Genomic DNA, 13,877 nt, shown 5'->3' with positions numbered 1-13,877 from the left:
CAGTCAGGAAAAGCAATGATTCACACAAGAGTGTCATGAGCAATCCCTGGGTTGAAACCAGTAGGTTCCATATAAATTATGGGACAGTCCAATGACCTGTTTTCTGAATTGTTGCTTGGGAGGTTCTCTCTGAGACTGTGAGGCCACATACATATCTGCTCAGCAGAGCACAGTCTGCCATGGATTTCCTGGTAACAAACACAACACTGCTGCAAAGTGTACCCCCGTGGCTTTCCCATGGTCAATGATACTCAGAGGTGATTCTTTTAGTGCCTTGATCTGCAGGCTACAAAGACACAGCAAGGGGCAAGCTGGTGAGGAGCGGGGAGACATCCCAGCAAGAGCCAGCTGTGCTCCGGTGAGAGTCTGCGTGTGCATAGAGATGGACCCAGAAAAGCGATGGGAGAGGAGGAACAAGTGGTCCTAATAAGACCCAGATAAATGCGAAAGATGAGACCCAGTGAATGAGAGGCACATTTCACAGCTGCGCACCCGCCTGCTTTGGTGCTGGACGCAGGGCTCGTTGCAGTGACTCGTGCTGTTGGTGGAGGAGGGTTCTCAGTGTGTCAGCCAAGGGAGTGGCAATGAAGTAAGAGGAGCTTGGAGTTTTGGGGTCAGTAGCATCATTTCCTGCTGCTTTTCTTGATTTATTTTTTTTTTTTATTGGTCAAAGCCTTTCCCTGTATTGCTTCCTCCTTCTCCTTTCATGTGTTTTCAGTTCATTAACTGCCTCAATGCCATATGAGTCTTCCAAATGTTGAATTCATTCCAGTCCTCAAAGGTGACCTTCAGCTGAGGGCAGAACTAGGAATTCTGGCAATAAAAATGGGCAAATCCTGGTGTTTAGATAAGGCAACACAATTGACTTGTAAGAAGTTAATCCTGTATACCCTGACTTTCAAATATACTCAAGCCAGAGGGCTTTTGAACTGCCTGATACAAAAACCCCACGCTTCAATGGGAATGCGATGCAGAACAAGTGTGGAGGGGACTAGCTGGAAGGATGGTGTGATCCTTTCTGGAGCGGAGCCTCCAGTAATCTCTTGTTTTGCTTTGTTAGGACCTCTGTGAAGACCCCCACCTGTTTGTGAACGGAATCAGCGCCCATGACTTACACCAAGGCACTCTGGGGAACTGCTGGTTTGTGGCTGCGTGTTCCTGCTTGGCTCTGAGGAAGACCCTCTGGCAGCAGGTGGGTGATCAGTGTGCTTGGTGCATGAAATAAAGCCTGTCAGCCAATGTGTTTCCCTCTAGGACTAATGTGCCTCTGATAAATGGTGGATTTTGGTGGATTCAAATCTTCCCTTTCCTTAGAAGTTCATATTTCATGTTATGAGACCTCTGCATTCCACAGTCCCACTGAGCACCAAAGAGGGGATATAACAAAGCCAGAGTGCAATGGGTTGTTTGCCTTTGTCTGCAGATCAGTATGAATTTTACTTTCCTGAAAGACTCTTTGAAGTGGGACTATATTTGACTTTGTACCAAATTCACCCTCTTTCTTTCATCGCTTCATGTGTTTAAGGCCAATTGCTCGTGAAGCTGAACACCAGCCCAGTGCATGCTGCGGGTCAGTCTGCCCTCTGAATAAACGTTAACATAGTACATTTGGTGAACTTTCCCTTGCATGGTTTCTCAGGTGATTCCAGACTTTAATGAACAAGAATGGGACCCTAAAAACCCAGAGAAATATGCAGGGATTTTCCGTTTCCGTTTCTGGTGCCTTGGAGAATGGACAGAGGTGGTTGTTGATGACCTGCTGCCAACAATGGACGGGATGTTGATCTACTGCCATTCCAATGTGAAAAATGAATTCTGGAGCGCATTATTGGAGAAGGCTTATGCAAAGTATGAGCTAGTTCATTGTCCTTTTAGTCCTCAGTGGTGTCCCTTCTGTCCATCTGTTTTTGTCTTTTGATTCTGTCATACCATGTGGTTTAGGTTTGCTGCTAGTAGAGAACCTAAGAAAGATTGAAAACTCCTCCTTTAATCTGCATGAAGGAGGTGAATCATAAAAGAATGCAATGCACTCTACTTCAGCAGCCTTAAGGACTGTTACACTCCTTTCCGGGAAACCCAGGAAAGGTTTTTCTGCAATCTGCCATTTTGGTTTCATTCTGTTATGTTTTTCCCTTGGTGAGAAACAAATATATTACCTACATCCAAGCCAAATTAGAGCATTTCTAACAGCTGCTTCTTGACTGAGAATGTTCCCTGTTACCTCCAGGCTGGCTGGATCTTACGAAGCCCTGGATGGAGGCAGCGCTGCGGATGCAATCGTGGATTTCACGGGAGCAGTGGCGGAATCTATTGATTTGGTACAGGGCAAATATGGTGAGAACATTTCTGAGCAGATGAAGCTGTTTGAAGACTTGCTGAAAGTGCAGAAAAGAGGCGGGTTGATCAGCTGTTTCATTACGGTATGTATAGAGAGCTGGATTTTAAGAGTTAATTTCAGTGAAAAAAATCTGGAAAAAAATTACTATTATTAGTATAAGTATATCAAGTATGTCCTTCATGTGCTTTGGAAAAGCTTTGTACAGAAAAAGCTAGCAAGTTGGCAGTGCTGCCAGCCAAGTGCAACTCCACAAGCCACTAAATACAGCCACAAAACCGCCAAGCCATTTGTGCTACCACTTTACTGTGGAACTGAAATGCTGTCTTTTCTGAATGGTCACAGTTGGGTATTGACCCAGGGTTAATCCACCTAGAATGCCCTAATTTACAGGCCAGAGGACAGTTCAATTTCTTTATTTCTTAGGGAAATCTGTTTACAGAAAACAGTTCTGCTGGCACTGAGCTGCCCTGGACGTTGGTTGTGATGGTGCAGAGGTCTGGTCAGCGCCGAAGCTGAGCTGAAGGGCTCACCTCTCTTGGTTATTCAGGTAGCACTGTTTGTTAGTAAGACACCCTGTTGGAATTAACTAGCAAAACCACTTAAACACTTTGCTTTAGCTTTCCTGTCTGTGAAACAAAGATCATATTACTCTAGCATTTAACTATTTCATACCTGTAGTGGAGTGCTAAATCCATGGTAGACTGGTGGACCTCCGAGTGTTGGTTCATTCAGAAATTCTTGCAAGTGTCATGGTAGTTGTGGAGTTGTCTAGAACAACAAAAAATCAGCCACGTTTGGAGATGCCTGAGAACATTATCTGTTTATCTGGCCACGTGCTGCTCTGCACCAGTGCCATGGTACCAAAGAGGAACACGTGGTACCTGCTGGGAGATGAATTTGAACCTGAGAACTCAGGTGGGATAGAACAGGAGTCCTGAATTATCCCTCCCAGCAACATCAGGCAACAGCTCAGAGACAAATTCCTGTAGATCTTTGGTGTTTGTTTCACCTTTTTCATAAGGTCTGAATTTTTGCTTAGAAAGCATTCCCTCTGGTTTGCTCAGGCCAGACATCCTGGTGTGGATTGTTGTTGTAGACATTGTTTCTGGGACAAGAGGTTGCTCCCAAACACTAAGGCAGTTCGTTTTTTTAACGTGGATCTGGTGAGGAGATAGGCTAAGTACAGGGAGTTGTACTTTAAAAAGCAATTGATTGGGCAATTGTGATGCTTTCACTTCTTCCTGACATTATATTTCTACCTGTCAAACGTAGATGTTTCTAAACATCGATTACACAGGGCCTATTCCTATTGGTTTGGCTTGTCTACGTTTATTACTTTTTGATAGATGTATTATACACACAATGAAGCTTGCTAGGTATAGAATGTTTAATATTCAAGTAGCTTCATTGCTGACTTACAAACATATCATCATTTTCCTTGGATTACAAAATAGCCTTGAGCTTCACCATTTAGAAATCTGAACAGACAGTAGATGCTTAAATATCTCATTTAAATAAATAAATATCTCCAGAATGAGGTGGGAAAGGCAGCCCGGCAGTAAGAAGAGCCTGGGGGATAATAAAGGCAGTAGGAGAGGTTACAGACTCCCGTGCTGTCCAGGACTTTTGTTCGCTTTTAGTTGTGAAAAATGCGAGTGGCAGTGTTACACTGGAGAAAGCCCAAACCCACTGGGAATGTCAGCCAGTCTTGATGGAACACTCGAGCTGATTCTTTACGCCCTGTTGTTGGTGAAAGGCAAAGAGACCTTGGCAAGAGTCTCACAGTTGCCAGACCATCTGTCAGTTCCAATTTGGTATAAATTTCTCTTTTCCTTTTACATTTTTTTTCCTGATTTCTTATCTTTGGGGACTGAATGCTGTTGTACCAGTGCAAACCTACCTTAGGAGAGGGACCCTGTCTGTTTAGACCAGAGAAATTTTGAAGTGTGTAAAAATATCTGAGAAAGTGCTATGTGCATTTCATAACTGTAGTCTGAAGTCCATCTCTCTCACCAGAGCAGATGTTTGCTTGATCATTGAGCTCTTAATTAGGTTATTACAAGCTTACACTCAGGGAACTGCACTGAGTCAAACCTTCTTTTCTTGCTGTCCAAGGGAGTGAATGTCTCAGGGTTACAGCCCAATATGGGTGAGACTCGATCCGGCTCGGTGCAAAGGTGCTTTGTGCTGGTACCGGTGAGGGTGTGATGAATCCAAACATGACCATTTGGATGGTTTCTGGCTCAGAAGAAGGGTTATAGTGCTGGTACAACTTCACTTTTTCCACTGTCCTGCCTGGTGTGTGTTGCTCAAATGGTCCAGAGAAGAAATTCTTTACAGAGAGAGTGGTCAGGCATTGGAATGGCTGCCCAGGTAGGTGCTGGACTCACCGTCCCTGGAGGTTTTTAAACTCAGATTGGACATGGCACTTAGTGCCATGATCTAGTGAATGGACTAGAGTTGGACCAAGGGTTGGACTCAATGATCTCTGAGGTCTTTTCCAACCCAGTTGATTCTGTGATTGTGTGATTCTGTCCTGTGCTCCTGTCTCTAGGATTTGTCTGGCACTACCATGCAGAAGACCAGACTAGTCAGCTATTGGTTTTAATCCCCAGTGCTGGTTTTTTCTTGCATGGTCACATCATTTGGGAAGGGAATGTGAAAGAAAACAAGCCTTCTGCATCCTGCCCCTTAAATGTGGAGCTGCTAGATGCCCTCAGTGATGCGAGTTCCATTTGTTTTTGTTGTCGTTCTTGGTGCTAAAGGCGTCCTCTGGCAGCACCAGCGAAGCGGAGACAAAGACGGGTCTTGTCATCGGTCATGCCTACTCAGTGACTGCGATTCGGAAGCTGCGCCTTGGAGAAAGCCTCATATTCTCTTTCAATGCAGAAAAGCTGTTCATGATCAGACTGAGGAATCCCTGGGGGAAAAAAGAGTGGAACGGCGCCTGGAGCGACAAGTAAGTGCTGCAAATCCAGTGTCAAAGGAATTAAGCTGTGGTTAGGGTCACTGGACGTTAGATGCATGGTTAAACACTGCAAGACATGACGTTGGTCTGCAATACTCAGTGACAGCTGAACTGTTATGCCACCTCCTCCCAAGTGTAGCATTCTCTGAGCAAACAAATACATCCTAGTGAAGCCAGGAGGTTATGGCCTCCTGGACATTAGTTTACTGTGTATATCATTGTTCTGGCACACTGGAGCATGAGTAGAAAAACAACTTACAATTAAAGTGAGGACTCAGGAAAGTGAGGTTTGTTCCCAGCTTCACCACTGAGTTTGTCTGCGACTCAGTTTCTCATATGTAATTGCTAACTGCTGGGGATGGCACAAGTGTTTTATTCTTAGATAATTTAAGTGACTGGTGAAAGATGCTGTAAAATTGCCACATTTGTGATTTCTTGAATTATTTTCTAATTAATTTTAATGTGGGCCATGAGCTTAGCAGGCACCCTGACAGAGACAGAAATGATGGCTGGAGGGGATGTATTCCATCACTGGCAATTTACACATGAAAAACATTTAGCTAGGATTTTACAGTTCAACACTGTACTTCCTAGTCACTGTTAGTGTTTAATAATGGAATATTCTTAACAACAGCGTATTAAGTGCTTATCATCCATACTTTAGCTAGCAAAAATCTATGACGTTCAAAGAGTTTGGTGCAGGTGAAATGCAAAGAACATGCAGAAGAGCCACTGTGTCTGGTTTAAGCATCAAACTGCTTGCATTTCGGATCCTGTGCTCCCCTGCAGTGGGTGTAGAGAGGCCGGTGCCTCCAGGGTACAATGCAGAGCACTATGTTGTGCACAATGCAGGTAATGAAGTGTCTTTGCAGCGCGGTGTTAATCTGGACACTGGGCTCCTGCTGCAACAGTTCCTGCTCAAAGGCGCGCTGGGGAAATCTCAGACCTCAGGCTGTTTTATTTAAGGAGATGGAAACACAGAGAAATACTGTGGTCCAAGTGAGATGTGCAAGAAGCTCCTGAGGAGGAAAACCAGGTTTCTTTTGAAGGGCCTTCAGGGAATGGAGTCAATCTCATATGACCTTCCAAACCAGCTGTTTAAGTGTCCTCAGGGAGGGTGTGACAAAGGAAATCAATAAGGCTTTTCTCTAGTTGCCCCAATTTCCCATTCATCTCTTTCTTTTTGATTTATTAATCATCTTTATTGTTCTTTCTTTTTAATTTTTGTTTGTTTGTTTTCCTTTTAGTTCTGAGGAGTGGAAGAAAGTCAGCGATTCAGAACGGAAGAGTCTGGGACTCACTCTTGAGAATGACGGAGAGTTCTGGTGAGTGGGAGTCATGTGGAGGGTTTGGCGATACTGGCTACACTGAGTAATTGTCATTAATTCTGCCATTTAACAGCTTCAAAAATAATTTCCCCAAATGTATCATTTTATCCAGTCCTGGCACAAAGTCTGTTTCTTTTAAACTCTTCAGGGATGACAAAGAGCAGAAAAAATAGATTAGAAACTAGTAGAACAAAACTAGTAGGTCTTAGTAAATATAAGTTTCAAACACCCTCGAAATCTCTTATCTATATTTAGGACATTCACTCAGAATCCAAGACAACACATGTGCTGGTTTACATGACAGAATGCCACATATTGAACGCACTGTCAATCCTGTTTACCGACTGCTGTGCCTAGCTGTAGGATTTCTAGGTCAACCATAGCTGAGGTAGCTGTAAATACAATTGCAGCCAATGAATTTTTATATTTGTCTGTGTTCCCCAGCATGGGCATGAGAAGTGTTCATGCTGTAAAGAATCTCTTAAGTGCTCAGCAATCCAGTCTGTCGCTGCAGCAGGCACAGGGTGTAGCGTTGAGACGGTGCTCAATAAAAGCTGTGTCCAGATCACAGAGGTTTGAGTCGTGCTCAGGGACAGATGTGACCATAAAGACTGTAATAATGGGGACTGGATAGTGCTTTGGTTGCAGATAATCTCTTTTGCCTTTGCAAAACACATGTCATTAAATCCAGCCTCATAGATACCACCTCTCCTTCAGGCTTAGGTGCTGCAACTGAAGAAATCTAGAGCTGACCAAACACGCTGAGGTGATATTTCTCTAAATTAAGTTCTAAGATAATGTGATTGTGGCTTCATAAGTGTTTCCACATGGGGAGCTTTCCAGTGAATCAGTTTGTCCTCTGGACAGCTGAGCAATGCCTCCTTTTAAATTACTGGAAGATTTTGTTCTGTTATTTTGGCTCTTTGGTTGACTATCACTGTTTTTTTTTTAAAAACATGGCTTTCCTGGTATCCCATGAAACAGGATGACGTTTGAGGACTGGTGTAAGAATTTCACTGACGTGGACATCTGCCGGATTGTGAATACCTCCTACTTCAGTATCCACAAGACCTGGGAGAAGAAAATGATGTGTGGGGCTTGGGCAAAGAACTCAGAGCCTCTGCTAAATCGCTCTGGTGGATGCTTTGATAACAAAGAGACCTTCCTTCAGAATCCCCAGGTAGGAACCCCTGTATTTTTTGAGGTATCGAAGCATATCCACTTTAGCTAGGGCTTCTGAAATATCCACCCTGCTTAGGAGCTGGCCGTGACTACTTCACAGAAATCTCCTTGCCAGTGTTTGTCCTCCAGGAGAATGCTGGTTCACGGCATGTTTCAGTGATTTCTGTGAAATCCCTCAGAAGAGTTTAGATATTTGTTGAGGACTGATGATGTTTGGGGCTGATGAGTCAGACACACCAGAATTAGTGAAGTCTTGCCTGGACTTCTTTCAGTTTCCCCGTTGTAGAAAGGCAGCAAGTCTGATTTTCTAGTGACACCACCCTTAAACAGCCTGAGCATTGATTTGATCCACTGTATTTAGTTAGTATCCCTTTGCATTAAGCTAAGATTCTGAAAGTATCTTGTCGCTTCCTCAAGCTCACCGTCTCATCAGCATTACAGATTTTTCCTTGTCTCATCCTACCTGGTGACTTTCAGGCTACTCAGGTTATTTGTTCACCCGTTCTTACTCCATTTCTCACCTTCCCACCATTCTCAGTGTTGTACGTTTTCATCTTAGTGAATGCAAATTCAGGTATAGAACTTCCATTGCTGTCAGTGGTCACCTGCTGCTTTAGTTATTATTTGAAAATCGACCTTTCCATTCTTTTGTAATTCACCATATACTTTAGATTAATTAAAGATGTTCTTGTGTCTGCTGCCCGCACTTGTCTGGGAGGTTTGTCGGCACCCCTGTTTTCATAGCGGGGTGCTGGAGAAGTGCAGCCTTTGCTGTTCAGACTAGGAGCGGATCTCCAGCTCATCCTGTCTTGCAGGTGTAGGTAGAGCAGCAGTTGTTCACCGCTCTGTCTTCTGTCAGTGCCTCATTTCCAGAGGGTGATTTTATTCAGATATGACCCCGTATGATTCTGGACTTATTCCAAGTGCTTGTCTGGGTCTCATTTGTAAGTGTTTAGCTGCCACAGAGAACAAAATATACACGCTACGGTTGAGTGCAATGGCTGATGCAATGGAAGTTCTTTTTATTCCGGTTTTATCTTTAGGCTAGATGATTAAAAGGCTCTTAATAGCACTGCTGGAGCACATTTATGTTAGCTTAGGGCCATTATAAATTATTGTGGCACATACTACCATAGTCTAGAGATAATCAGTGTTCTTCCTGACTGAAATCCTTGACACTGAGGCCTCCTGTGAAGTTTGTCTGTACAGGGATGGATTGTTACACTCCCAGTCCCTCTAAAATAAGGGAATTTAAGCCCAGTGTAAATGTCTTCCTACAGCCACCCACTGATTTCCAGGTTGTTACCCATGAGGACAGATCAGAGGTGGTCACAGCTGCACACCTCTCGTCAGACCAGGAGAGCTCTCTCGCACTCCACAGTTCTCCTTCCGCAACTCTGCACCCCGGCAGTTTTGGGGTTTTGTTTGTTTGCTTCCCATTTAGAGGCCTTTGAGGATGGAAGAATACAGCATCTATCTAAACTTGGCCTAAATAGCGGCCTCTTCCCCTCTGATGCTTCTGACAACTCAGATTTGCCCTCTGTATGAATGAAAGAAACAAAATTTAAAGGAGTCCCTAACAGTGAATGAATTTGAGTGTTTAATTTTTTGTTGTATAAAGAATCGCCTATTTGACCTTTTTTGGTTACTGAAAGGGCACATACTTGTGAACTGGTCTGGTAGTGATACTTGATAATGTAAGCAATTCAAGTCTGATTTATTGGGATGGGAACTGCTGCCTAAATTTGAAATAATTTCCTTTGATTGGTCTTAAAGCCAAGATGATTCAAGTTTACTTTAAACACCTTGGATAAAAGATTTGCTTGTCAAAGATGCAGAATTATTATTAGCACTTCTTACTGGGTATTCCTAACACTTTCAGGAAAACAGAGAAAATCCAAAATTAGCATTCTTGTCATTCTTAAATTAAATATAATTGTAAGTGAAGAATAAAGGTGTTTGGGTTTTTTTGACTAAGATTTGGAAGATTCCTTCATTTGTGGGTCCTAAATACAGGTGTTTGAAATATACAGGCCCTGTTTAGATACTGCGGTTAAAAGATGGATCAAAAATTATCAAAGACTCCATCTTGAATCTGTTGTTTTGATTTTTTTATCTTATTCCTGATTTACATATATCTAATTAAAACTTAATATTTTATCTTTAGCTTTCAGAGGAGATGTTCTGTTGCCTCAACAGTTATTTTGTAATACTGTTTCATGCTGTCCTTTACGAGAATTACCTGTTTCGGTGTGTCTGATACTTTGGGTTTAAAGATTCTTATTATTAGCATTTATTTTCAGCTGTGAATTGCTGGGAATGTCTGTCCCCAAATGTGTTTTCTTTTTCCTCCTTTGTATGCTGATATTCCCTTGGTGGTATCCTAAGGCAATTCTCACAGCTCACCCTCTTCTCTCTTGTGCCAGTTTGTCTTTGACGTTAAGAAGACTGAGGACAAAGTGTTGGTCTCATTACAACAGGAGGATCGCCGCAAATACAAGAAAGAGGGGAAAGGGGACAGCATCCCAATTGGCTTTGAAATACTCAAGGTAGGCGGCCACCTGCCATCCTGGTTCAGGGTTTGTTCAGCAGCGCTGTGTCACCTTGAATTTAGTTCAATTCAACCTCTATTTGAGCTAAAGGAACATAAGTCGTTTTTCCCTACTGCAAAAGAATTGTAAGTTGTTTTCCTACCCCACGCTTTGAAGAGAAAGAAAGACAAAAAATATTAACACTTGAAACATGGGTCGTTTGGAGGCTCCTGTCTCCATTTCATCAGCAAATACGGCCAAGTGAATGAGTTTGAAAAGTCTGCAGGGGTTTTTTTGCCACTTAGAAAAAAGAGTCAAGAGTGTTTTCAAAAGCTGGAGTAGTGAGTAGGAAATGAGCATATGTGAAAAGGAACCAAAGGGATCCCAAACAGAAATATAATTGCACTCCCAGGGCAAATTGAGTAAAACGAAAACATATGAACTGAAAGAAGGTTGAAAGCAAGAGAAACAGCTATGCTTTTTCACTCAAATCAGGATTATCTTATCATCTGTTGCTATAGCTAATGGGACTACCCTGAGTCTATGGCCCTACCCTAAAAAATCATCAGTTTTTAACAGTCAGTTAGAGCTGCTGACATCTGCATCACACCTATTCATTTGGCAATCACGTTTTAACCACATATTATATATAGAATAGCATTACAGAAAGTAGCATAATTCACCTTGCCTTGTTTGTGCCTGTACATCTAATTTGGAAAGGCTTGGAAATCACACCTTCAGAAAAATATCAGTGCTCTGTCTTTATTTCTGTGCAGTAATTTTTCTATTTCACAAGTGGTCTAACCCACCAGGTTAATTATCATGACTAAAGGCCTTCAGAAGACCATGGCCTGTATTATCCGAAGACAGAAGAGAACTACCAGAAAAGAATGTAGAGATGTCTTTGTCCCGAGGAGCTGCTTAAGAAATCAGTTTATATTTTAACTGTGCTGTGGCAAATTTCAGTTCCCTGAAGAGGATGTTAGTAGTTAAGCACAGCTTCAGGGCTTAGAACAAAACATAAATGGTTCTATATGAGGCAGCTGCTCGGAAGCCTGTGTGGGCTAGCACTTGGAGCACTGGGTTGCCTGTCAGGACTATCTCTGCCACAGCTTCAGTGGATGAAAAACCACTAGCCACACCATTTGCCTTTATTTCATGTTGTCTTTTCTGTTCGCAAAAGGCTGCGTGATGTGCAGGGAAAATCCTGCCTGTTAGCTCTGATATCCCTCTGTGCATTAACCCCGATACTGCTCTGTGGCTGCAGGTGGAGGATAACAGAAACTATCGACTCCACAAGCTGACTGTGCAGGAGAGAGTGGCCACGTCTCCGTACATCAACACGCGCACCGTGTTCTTGAAGAGGATCCTTAAGCAAGGCCGCTACGTCCTCATCCCAACTACGTATCATCCTGGCATCACTACAAAGTTTATCCTGAGACTCTTCACAGATGTGCCATCAAAACTCAGGTAGGTCACACTCACAACTACACGAGATCTCCCCTTGCCCACACTGGCTGCACCTCATTGGAAATGGCTGCTTGGTGGCCCTCAAATACCCCTGAGTCAGTAGCTGGTATTGCTCCAGAAGCAGGCCTTGGAGATGGTCAGGGTCACCTCCAAGAACCTGCAGATGGCTCACTGGGATTTGTGCCTGGTCAGGAACTTGGTGGACAATTCAATTTGGGTCTTTTGACTTTTTAGTTTTGCTTTTGTAGTCGCTTCTAGTTCTAGGTCAGAACACTGAGCACTGGTGCAGTTGATACTGTTTATTTCTTTAACCATCTCCTTTGAAACCAGTGGTTGTCTGTGAGAGCAAAACTAGTGTTTCGTGAAATCAGGCCTGCTGGATTTTTTTCTTGTTTTGATACTGTTTTCCATGATTTAAAGTTGTTTGGGTTTGTTTTGTTTTGTTTTTTGGCCGCTCTTGCTGCCATGCAAAGGCTAACACACATTTGATTTATTTTACTTTGCTCTGGCTTTATTTCTTAAGTCTGTCATTTCTGTACCACAAACTTCCAAAACAGTAGAAGAAGAAAGTACAAATCTCATATTCTGAAAATACCAAATTTCCACAGCCATTGATTGTTTGCTTGACATTCATTGCTTCAATTGCTTTTCCCATGACTTTTCAGGGAGCTGAAGGCAGATAAGCCTAAAATGACCTGTTGGAGTCTTCTTTGCGGCTATCCACGCAGAGTCACCCAAATCAAAATTCACTCTGCAGGGGGTTTACAGAAGCAAGACAGATCGGGTGGTAAGTGCAAAGCAAACCTGGAAGAGTGGAAGGGGCTTCTTCAGTCCTCTAAAGATGGTCTGAGTTTATATGTAAGCAAGCAGAAATTATCCAAATAAACTGAAGATTTATGGGATGGGTTTCTTTCAGCACGTTGTAAAATCTCCTCAGAAGGAGACATCAGACAAGTAACACAATGCAAACCAGTAAGAGTTATGTGTTATCTGTGCTGGTCCGGGTAGGCAATAGTAGTCAGGCCCTCCTGAGAAGCTTTTTGTGGGGATTAGTAAGAAATTTACCTTTCAGGGTTATGTGTTTTCTAACTGGATAGTATCCAGGGAGGCAGCTGAATCACACAGACTCATGTAGTGTGTTACACTTACCTCAGCAATGTCATTCACGGCCTGCAGAGCACTTTGTTCTTCATTACCACAAGCTTAATAGCACTTCAAGGAGGAAATTATGGTTTTCAAACCAGCGTTTTCAGCTGGGTAAACTAGGACAGGGAGAGGTGAAATGACTTGTCCAGAACTGTTACCTACGCATCAAAGGAAGTGTCCTGAAGGACACTAAAATGTCTTTCTGGCACTTGATCTTGACAGTTAATTTAGAGACATGTCTAGTTGTCATATGCTTTCTCATTTTCTACTCCTACTCTCCATCTGTCAACGTTCGTTTTTCATGATCGGCGTGATAGAGAAAGGTAGACACATCCAGCACTGGGTGGTTGGGAGGAAAGGAGCAGAGATACTACAGTGAAATGGGAACAGGAAACTAAAGTGGTTTCTGAAACATCTGCTGTGTTTGCTCCAGATAACTCTTGAGCTCTCTTCACTTTAAGATTTGGAGCTCAGTTGCATTAACTTCTTGTGGTAGAGAAGGTGTTAGGGAACTCCTTTGTCATTTCTCGTGCCTTCTCTGGATCCACGTTTTGGACCCTCTCCCGTGCTTATCACAAGGAGAAACAGCAGCCAGGCTTTTGAAAAAGACCAGTTTTCTCAGAAGTGAATTTAGACCTCAAAGTCACATGGGCAGGTACCAAAACACCAGCCTTACCTGCCACTCCTGGAGCATTTCCTGATGTGAACTGCACTTAAAAGTTAAGAGCAGCCTCCTCGCTACTCAATACTGTGAGGTGAGGGAAGAAGCCACACAGCAATTGCCATTGGGAGTGACAAGTAGAGGTTTCCTTTCGGATTAGGCACAGTCAATATGTTTGTTCAAGTAGAAAATAGGTAGAAGAAAAGTGGTTGTTTTCCTGCTGCTAAGAGGACCTCGAACAAAGGTTACTCTT

At 43.0% G+C, this 13,877-nt stretch overlaps 1 protein-coding gene across 3 annotated transcripts in view; it reads left to right on the top strand.

Annotated features, from left to right (window-relative positions):
- Positions 1-13,877, top strand: part of CAPN6 (calpain 6) — a 56,749-nt gene that overhangs the window by 35,367 nt on the left and 7,505 nt on the right. For all 3 annotated transcript variants that reach the window (XM_082061703.1, XM_082061702.1, XM_082061704.1), the window contains exons 4-12: positions 1,061-1,192; positions 1,640-1,848; positions 2,228-2,420; positions 5,104-5,297; positions 6,554-6,631; positions 7,619-7,814; positions 10,243-10,365; positions 11,615-11,817; positions 12,483-12,604. In XM_082061703.1, the coding sequence (XP_081917829.1) occupies positions 1,061-1,192; positions 1,640-1,848; positions 2,228-2,420; positions 5,104-5,297; positions 6,554-6,631; positions 7,619-7,814; positions 10,243-10,365; positions 11,615-11,817; positions 12,483-12,604 (1,450 nt within the window). The remainder of the gene's footprint in view (positions 1-1,060; positions 1,193-1,639; positions 1,849-2,227; positions 2,421-5,103; positions 5,298-6,553; positions 6,632-7,618; positions 7,815-10,242; positions 10,366-11,614; positions 11,818-12,482; positions 12,605-13,877) is intronic.

This window comes from Streptopelia decaocto, assembly GCF_964273445.1.
Source record: "Streptopelia decaocto genome assembly, chromosome: 10".
In the NCBI taxonomy this organism is placed as follows: Eukaryota; Metazoa; Chordata; class Aves; order Columbiformes; family Columbidae; genus Streptopelia; species Streptopelia decaocto.
The sequence above is the reverse complement of the archived record's forward strand: the minus strand, read 5'-3'. Positions and strand labels throughout refer to the sequence as shown.